General features: G+C 22.3%; 1 protein-coding gene across 2 annotated transcripts in view; it reads left to right on the top strand.

The window, feature by feature from the left end:
* Positions 1 to 12200, top strand: part of LOC136976645 (protein turtle-like) — a 163957-nt gene that overhangs the window by 24578 nt on the left and 127179 nt on the right. For both annotated transcript variants that reach the window (XM_067272031.1, XM_067272095.1), the window contains exon 3: positions 4936 to 5046. In XM_067272031.1, coding sequence (XP_067128132.1) covers positions 4936 to 5046 — 111 coding nt within the window. The remainder of the gene's footprint in view (positions 1 to 4935; positions 5047 to 12200) is intronic.

The following is a 12200-nucleotide window of genomic DNA, read 5'->3' as shown; positions in this document are numbered from 1 at the left end:
TAAATATTTTCTACAAAATTAAAACAAAAAAAATTTTCAAAATTTTTGTTTATAATATGAAAAGAAAAATTAATAAATGAAAATTTTTCCATGGTAAATGTGATGGATTTGATGTAATTTTGAGCATCACTCAGAAGGATAATCAGCTTATATACAAGAAAAAAGAATGGTTATTGCGATAAATATTCTAAAAAATTTACATATTTTACCGTATAAATATTGTAAAAAGCTTAAATATGAATGTTTAATCAATTCTATTTTGATTTATTAAGACAGATCATTATAAAAAATTGAATTTAATATAAATACCAGCTTATGTAGATAACTTTTAGGATCTTTTTCAAGAAAATCGATGATTTAAACATAATAATTTGAAAAAAGTTATAGAAAAAATTAATTTATATATTAAAAAATTTGTAGCTTTACTTGTTATTTCTAAAAATATTATAAATTAATAATTTTACGAGTTGTATAACTTTTTGAGTTCTTTAGAACTCAAAAATTTATAGAACAAGATGAATTCACTTGATTTTAATTTTAAAAAATAATGTAAATAAAGTTAAATTTTTAAGTTTATTTATTACAAAACTCGTTTTATTTATTTATTTATTTAAAATAAACATTACTTAATAATTTTGCATGTTACATAACCTAAGAAAATGGGTTCTTTAGAAATGCATGATGACAGACGAGTTTGTTTGATTTTAATTTCAAAAAATAACTTGAATAAACTTAATTTCTTTAAAAGTTTATTTATTATAAAACTTATTTTATTTAAATAAATATTATAAATTAATAATTTTTTTAAAGTAAAACGATTGAGCTTTTACTAAGCACAAGATAACAGATGAGAGTTTCTCTGCTTTACTTTGATAAAAATATGGACTATAAATATATTTTTCGAATTCAAAAAGAACATTTTCTTATACAGAAATTCTTTAAAATAAATAATTTAAATACTTTTACCAAGAATAAATAATTTAAATAGCATGATAGAAGTAAAATAGTTGATACAGCATTATCGAAAGAGAAAGCTTTAAAATTGAAAATTGTATAATTTAAGCTTCTACAGAAAAGAAAATGTAAGAAAAATAAACAAATTTCATGTAAATTATATATATGAAACAATCATTTTATACTAGATACATATGTTAAAAAATACTAAAGTTATAATAAATTATTTATATATTTATCATAAAAAAACAAAATATTAAATGTTTTGTGTTAAGAAATTTAAAATTTTCTAAATAAAAATACAAGAAGTAACTTATAAATTAATGACATTTTAAGATAAGTTATTTAAAATTGATATTGTATACATATGAGCTTTAAATATTTAGATAATCCGGTATTGATACAATCATAATATTGACAGAACTACCAATTTAAGTACATAGGTGATGCTTGGAAGATTATAATGGAATTTAGAAGATAAGATAAATTTATATTAATAAAGTTTAATTTTAATGTGTTAGTAAATATAGTTTAATCAATTAATTCAATTTTTATAAGAATTTTGTACTTTAAAATCGTATTTACCTCACCTCAGGCTTGCTATATATTTATTTTTTATGTAGAATGTACTGTACAGTGTATATTATTTATATTGTAAGAAAATTAGGTTTAATATTATCTAAAATTGATTTAAATTCAAAACAATAAATAAATAAATGAAGAATTTTGACATCCTGAGGGTTTTAATCTTAGAAATGGTATCAGACAATAAAGAGAGAGGGGGGAGATTTCTACAAATATTGTTTACTGTAAACAAAAAGTTGTGCAGATGTACAAAATACTAAAACAAAATATAGTTTTTTCCCTGAAAAAACAACAGAACAATATATAAAATGTTTACATTTTACGAACTAAAATATTCTTAAATATAAACGCTTCTAAAAAAAATCTAAATTCTCAAGCACATTATATATATGTGTGCGTATGTGTGTCTGTACATAAAGAAACCGTAAAATCTACGTATTTTTGGATTATTTTTTTAGAATAAAGTACACATAAGATTCGAATGAAGCTCACCAAATAAAATGTATTATATTTTTATGCATTACATACGTGTTAATGTTATGCTTTTTATAATTTTAACTTAAACTTGTATAAGATAAAAGGGAAACTTTCCATAAATAGAAAGAGCAATCACAAGAGTTTCTGTAGAAATTTCAAATTTTTTTTTTTCGGAAAATACATTAATAATTTTATTTTAAACTAAATTTTATGTTTGGTAATATCTAAAGTTGTGTTTGTTTTCCATATATACGAGAGTTAAAATATTTAAATTAAAATGTGAAAATAAGAAAATTCCAACATTTGTTACTTGTAAATTATGTATTAGTTGATTCAATACAATAAGATAAAACATTCTCAAACGTTCGAATTTATTGACTTGATCAGAAAGTAAAATCTATACAATATAGAAATGTTTTCTTAGATATTTTGTGGAAATTTTCCAGAATATATTTTTTCTCTGGTGTCATTTTTAAATATTACTATTATTATTTAAGAAAATAAATTTATTTTTTTTTTGTTTTTGTTTTCTTCTTCTAATACCTCAAATTAGGAAAATTCGACAAGTTGAATTTTCCTAATTTGACGTATTAAAGGTCTTACTACAGTAAAGCCTGTAAAACCTGTGTAAACCGGAATCTCGCTGTTCCGGTTTACACAGGTTTTATTGTATTAGTGTATTAGAACATTCGTAATGTTAATGTACTAGAAGCGTGTTTGTATGCGGATGATGTGTAGGTGTAGGTGTATTTGTGGGTGCAAACAATAGTATTTTATAATTATATTTGTAACATTCGCATATTAGGAATGTATATAGTCTTAGTGTACCACAAGAACATTCGTAACATTACCTTGCTAGAAGTGCACAGGTGACATTAGTGCATTCATAACATTATATTAGTAGTATATTAAACAGTATATTAAAAATCTATCTATATTATTATTACGTTAGAACATTTATAATATTAGTTTGTAAGTAGTATATTCGTAACATTAACTCGAGTCGTGTAAGTGTTCGCGACTTACCAGTTGAGAAACATTACATGCATATTTAAATTTCGTTTTCTAATTATCAACGGAATTAAAATTAATTACAGCAAGCTTATTACATACAAAATTTGTATCGAAGAAAACGATAAAAACATTAGACATAAATAAAATTCAGAAACAAAATAAAAAAAAATATATTAAAAATTGAGAAGATATTTAGCTGAAGTGACGAAGAGCAGAAAATTTAAATAGTGTAGAAAATTGCTCCCACATCGAAGTTCATTTATCTAGTTATATCGAATTATTGCCAAAACTGCGAAACTTTTTTTACATTTTTTTCATTTTTATTTTAATGCAATATTCTTGATAAATGAAGGTAAATGTTATTAATTTTAAAACAAATTGTAAGCTTTCATGAGTTTGCAAATTTTTTTTAATCTTTATGGTTGAAATGTGTTATCATATTTTAATTCATTTCTCTGTCTCTCTCTCTTTTTTTTAAATAAATGAATGTTAAAATAATTAATTACTGTAGAAAATAATGTAAAAAAATATATATTTATATATATATATATATATTTTAATTGTTTAACAAAAATGGTGATTTTAGTTATTTAGCTGCTGACTTAATCTCGTGATATAAGTAATAACTTTTATTTAAAGAGTCTGATGAATTATGGATTTTACAATATTTTGAATTTTCTGTTTTAAACACGCAAGCAAACATCTACATAATTATCAAATTACTTTTTTAAATGAAATATTTATCTACGATGGAGTTTAGTTAATGAGTTCTGTACAAAATAATAAAGTAAAGTTTATACGATATCGATACGTTCATTAACTAGTGTAAATATTTATGTGTATACATAAAGTATGCTTAGATGATTATTTATGTTTACCAAACGAGAAATTCTACTCTCATTATTTTTTATTTTTATTTTTTGCATTTTAAAGTCATTTTTATTTGCTGCAAACAATTATCCCTGCCCGAATGCACCACTCAATTTATCAAACAATGCATTACACAAAACAGAATCATGACAACATATACTGTTGGGAAATATCACAGAGATATATCTGAAACATTCTATACTTAAAAAAAAGATACTTTCTGGTCTTATACATTTGGACAAATCGATGGATTCAGCACTTTGTGTCTCGTGGCTGTTGCATTACTCTACCTCAACATTCTATCTTAATATTAGGTTAAAAAAAGAAGAAAGAAAGGACATTAAATGCTTTTTCAAGATGCAACTTCTTTGACAATATGTATATAAAATATTTAAAATAAATTTATTGAATTAAACAACCTTACATTAACTTTAAACTCTAACTGTCATTAAATTATTCAGATACCAGTAATCCATTAGGAATCCATTTTAACTTGTCATGACGTATTACTTTCCTCACACAATATCATACTGATAGATTTTTTTATTATTTTATTTTATATATTTATATATATATAAAGACCAAGCACGAAACTAAATAATTCAGTAGTTATGTAGCCTCCTCCTCCTCCTACTACTACTACTGCAACCACATTTTATACGCTACTATTGATTTTTATATGAAAGTTTTAACAAATTTTTAAACTGTTATCAAATTTATTGGTTTTGTTAAAATATAATTCACTAGTTAACTGTTTAACATAGCTGAATATATATGAACGTGTTGGTGAATTAAGTTGGACTATTATCGACACGAACGTCCTACTCAGATGACGCTGTTAATAGAGGTTTTAATTAGTAAACGACGGTCGGGTTTGATAATGTCAACCGCGAAATTTATCATAATTTGAGAATTTAAATAGGAAAAAAGTAAATAAATAACTAATAAGCTAATTACATTTGACTTTTTATTTATTATTATTTTTACCTTTTCTTTATTTGTCATAAGTAGTAAAATTTTATTTTTATGGTTCAGTTCCTCCATCAAAGCCAGTCATCAAAGATTCGAGTGGGAAACAAGTGAAAGGACTCATTGGACCTTACAATGAAGGCGAATCACTAGTTCTAACGTGTGAAGCCGAAGGAGGTAAGCTTTACTGACAATTCTTACCAGGGTAAGCTCTCGAGGATTCATACGTGAATTGACTTTTCGTGATTTCTTATCATAAGAAGATGGTGGCTGTATTGATAAAAATCGTTGGAATAGCTTCAGCATATCTTTCCAAGCAATCAGGAATGCAACACTACTATAACTACTACTACTAGTAATACAAGTATATAGCCTATATATACACGTATCGAATTATACGAGGGAGAAAATAGATTTTTATAGTATAAAGTTATTATTATTTTACTTTAAAAAATCGAATTTTTATTAAAAATATTTACGTATTTATATCAAGTTATAATCTATAGCAACCCCAGGCGTTATACTTTTCTAACAACGGAATTAATTATTAACAAGTGTTTTTTGAAAATAGGAATAAATTTTTAACAGTGCTTTATTTATTAATAATTCATTTATTCGAAAAAAACTGTTTTCCTTAAAATATAAATGAACTTAGTAAAATAAATAAACATTATATACTTTATGCTAAAGTATGATAAACATGTTTTGCATTTAGAATTTATAAATCAATTTGTATTATTTATTATTTTATTGAGTTTTTATTTAAAATTAATCTTTTAAGTAAGTATCAGAAAGAGCGGGGAGAGATTTAATTGCATCAATATTACTGTAAATAGTGGAGATATATTGTATTTACTGTCTAAACTTGGCTGCATTTCTTATCTTCAGGCTATCTGAGTGGCAATGCTCACCCATGCAAGATGTTTAATGTATCTTTGCATTCTTCGTATCGATTATTCGGTTTGTGTGATAGCAATCAAAATATATCATACTTCAATTTATTGTATAATTTCGACAAATAATCGAGTTTTATTTATCTAACTTTAATGAAGTTTCTTTTATAAATTAAATATTCTGAGGATAAATGCAATATACGTATTATCTTCTAAAATATTCTGTATCTAAGCGAATTTTAAACAGAATTTTTTTTTATTTAAATTATTAATAAATAAAATAAACAATTCTAAATTGTATTTAAGTAGTTTTATTCTAAAAATAAATAATTTATACTTAAAAAGATTGTAAACAATATTTTTAATATGAAAATATTCTGAATGTAAATAAGAAATATTCTTACTTATTTACACGAAATAAAATGCTGTTTAAAAAAAATAGAGATTTTGTGTAGAAGTAGTTTAAAAAATAAATAAAAATAATAAATTAATTCTAAATAATTTTATCTAAAAATAAATATTATAAGTAGAACATAATAATTTTATTGTAAAAACATATATATTTAATATGTAGGCTGATCTAAGCAATTAAAAAACATGTATTCTAAGTCTAAACCCAATTTTAATTCTAAACATTCTAAATCTAAACACTAAATTTAAGTACCTTACATTAAGTAAAGTACTTAAATACTGCTTAGCATTGCTAATTTTAAGAAGAAAAATAAATACTCTAAGCATTTTCTTCTAAAAATCAGTATTCTAAAGAAGTACTTAGAAGTACTTAGTACGTAAAGAGCTGTTTAATATTATATTCTGAACTAATTAAACTAATATTCTAAGTATAATATTTAATTTTAAATGACCGAAATATATAATAAATTAAATATGAAAATATAAAAAAATTCTGATATTTCTATAAGGATAAATAAGCGAAATATAAGAATAATGAGTATAATATTAAACACAATAGAGTTAATTACCACGAATGTAGTAGTGCGTTATTATATATATGAAATATTTATCTCAACTGAACAACAATTCGTGACCTGGAAATAAACTGCAACATTCTTTGAGAGAAGCTTCATACATTATTAATTTAAATCAAAATTAATAATATAAATAAATTTAATTACTTTATCTGTAATTATAAAAAAAAATAATTGCATTTAACCATTTACAAATTTTACTATTATTTTTTATTATTAATATAATGGTAAATGACGGTGTTAATTCTTCCCCCCAAGAAAATGTTTATATACAAATATAAATTGAGATTATTTTTATTTTGTGATGTAATCAATAATAGTAAGATAAACACTAACCAGTACACAGTCTATCCAATTTTTATGGAGGATAGCTCCTGATATCGGAAATCACTTGGAATTTACATTAATGATAAGGGATGGTGTATAATCAAAGTGACAACTCCGAATGTAATGGTAAAAATGTTCTAGACAACTAATGATTTGCTATATTTATATGTTAAGACAGTAATAGTCACATTTCAAGTAAGGGAAAAAAAAGACAAAAAATAGAAAAAAATTATTCTGTTTGCAACAGTTTTTTTCAAGTATTATTTTATCCAAATGTGAATTTTAAATGCAGAAAGCGCTACTCTAGATTTATATATATATATATATATATATTATTTTAAACCAATGGTGCTACCTTAAAAAAAAAATATATATATATATATATAAAACGTTTACGCTTTAAACTTAATGCAACGATATTACGTAAATTGACGAGATGGAAACAGCAGTATTGAATTCCAATGAACAAAGTATGGAGTAACAAGCACGGACAAAATATTAGAAAAGTATTGTAAGTGTCGAGAAATATGTGACGAGAAAATTTGTAAAAAGAAAAAAACCAAATAAAATTCAAAAATGTTAAATCTAAAGAAACAAGAAATAATAATATAAAAAATAATAATAAAGTCGAATTTTTTACAATTTTTATTTAAAAATAAGCTTGAAATTTGATAAGTTATTAGCACTTTAAGTACTGTTTAAAATGTATAAAATTAAATTAATTCCACTTTATTTTTTCTCAAATTATTTATTGGGTGTGTAAATAATATTTTAAAAAACATTTTTACCATATTTTTGATGTATTTATTAACAAAAATAATATATTTTTTCTTTTATTATGTCTAAATTCTGTAAAAAAATATATAATATTGGCAATGTGACAAAAATTATATTTTAAATTCAAAAATAATATCTTATTTTTTTAGTTTAATTTCTAAAATAAAAAGAAAATAAACTATATTTTTTTTATATTTAATTATTTTTATTTAAAATCTCGCTTTTATTTTAATAAAAGAATTCAATAAATTCACTTATAATTTAATATAAATTTTAAAAATAAATAAACAATTTTGTTGATTAAATATAAAATTATGAGTTTTGTATTCTTTAAAAATTATTAATGTAGTTTTTACGTGTAAAAAAAAGAGAAAAATTATTAAGTTCACGAATAAATTTATTTATTTTGTGAAGATTTTATAACAAAAAAAAAGACATTTCATTTAATATTCTTCTAATCAAATCTTTTATATCTTTATTTATAATAAAATTGAATTAAAATTGAATTTTTTTATCAAAGCTTTTCATATTTTAGTAAATAGAAAAATATTTTTTGCTTATTTTAAGAATAAAGTGCTTTGTATTTAAATACAATAATTCTAACACTAAATATAGAGATGAAACACCAAAATATACAAGCAAAGTAGTGTTTGATATTAAAAATATTTGAAAATTAAATTAAACATTAGAATAATATTGGAATAGATCAAGGTAACAATAGAATAAATACTACAATAATATAAGAATAAAACACTGACACGATATCAAAATAAAACAATAAAACAATATAAGAATGAATATAAAATAATAAAAGAATAAACACAGAACAATACGAAAATAAAACACTAAAATAATAAGAGAATAAGATACTACATTACGAAAATCAATATTAAAAATAGAAATGTTTTAAAATATAAGAATAAAACACAAACAACATGGGAATAAGATACTAAAACAATACAAAAATAAACACTAAATTAATATGTGAAAAACTACAATAAACTAATTATGTAATAAACACTCAAAAACCAATATAAGATAGTATTATTTAAGAACACCAAAAAATAAAACACTTCAAAGCATTATGTGACACAATACACTAGGTTGTGTTTTCGGAATAAATATTATCAGAAAACACTACCCAGTGTATTCTACAGTTGTATTTGTGTGTACTAGTGCACAACAAATATGTCTACCAATACATATATAATACATAAAGGAAGATAACAATGTTTATAGTTATATAGTACCATCGTATAATTACCATAATTTCCTATAATATTTTACATAATACTTCATGCCGATTTTATTAAGTATATTTAACATGTGAATTATTTATTATTTATACCCACAGTAATTATTAGTTTATAAAATAGTTTTAAAAATTTAACTCTTAGTTTTATTTAATGTTTTAAGTTATAAATTTATAATAAAAACTCGTATATTTTTAATGAGTTCTAAATGTGTGTAGAGAATAGAGAGTTTTCTACATACATAATAGAAAAATAGTCAATGTCAGTCAGCATTTTATTCATTTGACCTTATCGCTTTCTTTACAACATAAGAAGAATGCTTTGGGAATCATCACAACAAGAACTAAAGATTTTCCTGAAAGACGTAAAATATCGGATGCCTTTCTCAAAAGAACAAAACCATGTTGGATAGTAAAAGCAATTAAATTATAAAAAACCTTTCCAACTCCTTCTTCCACCCCCTTTTTACAGATTGATTTCCATTATTTAAGTAAAATAAATGGAAATATAAATATTGAATAATCTGCTTTATTTTAAATCAATCATTCCTTATTTTATTCTATTTTATTTTTATCAATATAAAGAACACAGATTTAAATGTTACTTTTATTTATAATTTTGACATTTTTAAAAAGATCTTTAATTTGTTTTTATTTTAAAAAATATCGTGATTAAATTCTTTATAGTAAATAAATTAATTTAGATTTTATTAGTTTCATCAGCATCTTTACAGCATCCGCATCTTCAGAGTGATGCTATGGATCTGTGATCAGAAATTCAAGTTTAGAAAGAATTTAAAGTATTTTTTAGGCGTTAAACTATTCAGATTTAATTCTAAATTTTTTTTGTACATTTTATATTTGATGTTTTTTTTATTAAATCGATACTCAATATAAGTATAAAGTTCAAGAGGATTAATATAAGCACAGTTTTAAAAGCTTATTATGGCTATAAATCCAAACATTCGTGTTGTACAGATGATATTTTGGGTTTATGTACGAAATATTCCCTTGACGTAATATAAAAGTCTGTTTTACAGCTTAATAACAATAAAAGTAAAGATAATATTTAATCATATTTTATCTTGTATTTTATTTCATTTTTTTTGTAATTCTAAAATTACTTCTGTTGAATATCTACTTTATACTCTTAAAAATTAAAATATATATAATATAATTTTATATAAAAATAAATAATTGTGTTCTAAATTAATTAATTATAAAAATTGTAAAAGTTTATTTATTATTTCTATACCTTAATTAATACATAATTACAATTTTTTAAGAGTAAAATATTAAATTATCGATTATTCCGTTTATTATATTTACCTAATTTAAATGTGTAAACAAAGTGTTAGTTGTTAGAGTTGATTCTATTATATTATTACTAATTAATTTTCTAATATATATAAGTATAAGAGAGAGAGTTACCTTTTCTTTTTCGTCTGAAACCTTTTTAAATATTAATATTCGTTACTCTAATAAAATCATCTACGATATCCTAATATCCGATATCTAATGATATCATCTACGATATCCTAAAAGGGTTTTATAATCATTTATTTATTATTTATTAAGCTTTAATCTATATAAAATAAATTATTTTCTATTGTTGTAGTCTACAGAAGAAGGCTTTATATATTTTTGAAAAATAAATAAATAAAACTTTAAAAAAATCAGTAAAAATAACTTCATCATAATAATTTAAAATTTAAAAATCTCATAAATGAAATATTTTCTGAATCTTTCTGAATAAGTTATTTCGGTATAAGCTTATAAAATTCGCATTAGCTTTCTCTATATTGCATATCCAATAAAATTATTATCAATGCTTTTGCATAAAATATTGAAGTTTTAAGTGCTTTTTTTTCCATGTTCTTGTACCCGTACCAGTAAAAAATTTTACATTAAACACTAAATTAAACATCCTACATTTTAAGGATGATAATCTCATGGAATGTAATCTCTGCATTCATTCTTAACGCATGAGTGACATAATTACTTGCTTGTTTTTTTTTAAACATGCATCATCATCATCATCATCTTTATCATCATATAGTTTGAGGGCCATGATGATAATCTTATACAATATAATTGTAACCATTCTTAATATGATGAATAACAAAAATTATAAGCATTTCATGCCTGTAAACATGTTTTAAAATGTAGGGAATGTGCACAATTGTTAAGTTGCCAGCTCCTAAATCTATATATAACAAAAATAACTTGAAATAGATATTGTTACTATAGTTCAGTTACAATTATAGAGTTATTAAAGTATAAAAATTCTTGCTCAATTTCGGTTCATGTTTCTTAGCAAAGTGAAACATCGATTTTAGAAAGGAATGGCTGGAGGCAAACTGGTTGCTTGGTGAGTCGCGAGTATCCTCTTGCTCGGACAACAATTCTTTCTTAGATTCACTTCTGCTGATGTAATGTTCTCTCAACCTTCTTTATAAATGTATCATTCAGCTAACATGTAATTTTTCAAGCAACTTTCATAGATATATAAACATATATTGGAGAAAACATCATTTGTATGAATGCGAAGAAAGAAAAAAATAACAACAACATACCGAGAGTGGAATTATTACAGTTCAAAACTTGAGGCTAAATAGGGCAGAAAAATAAAGTGAATGTTCAATATAAACTATAGATATCCCTTAAAAATATTACATTTATATAGGAGATAATGTATACATATATTTTATTAGAGTAAATAAATTTTATTTACGTTTAAAACAAATATATATATTGATATATATACTATAAAATTTACTAAAAAATTCTTAAAATATTAATTTTTTATTACATATATATATATATATTTTTAAATTAATATTATATATTTAATTAAAAACGCATTTTTAATGTAAAAATTGCGCGATTTGTAAATAATAAACATTAATTCTAAATGTTACAATTTATTGATTATAATAAATTTTATATAAAATGAATCAATTATTTTATTAATTAATTTATAATTTATAAACATTTTATACATTAAAGAATTCTCTTACCTGTAAATACACTTTGCGAGTTTGATTAGTTAGCAACTGTTTTTAATGCTGGATAATTTAATTAAATTCAAAATTA

This window comes from Centruroides vittatus, unplaced genomic scaffold (assembly GCF_030686945.1).
Source record: "Centruroides vittatus isolate TY-2023 unplaced genomic scaffold, ASM3068694v2 contig_10, whole genome shotgun sequence".
NCBI lineage: Eukaryota > Metazoa > Arthropoda > Arachnida > Scorpiones > Buthidae > Centruroides > Centruroides vittatus.
The sequence above is the reverse complement of the archived record's forward strand: the minus strand, read 5'-3'. Positions and strand labels throughout refer to the sequence as shown.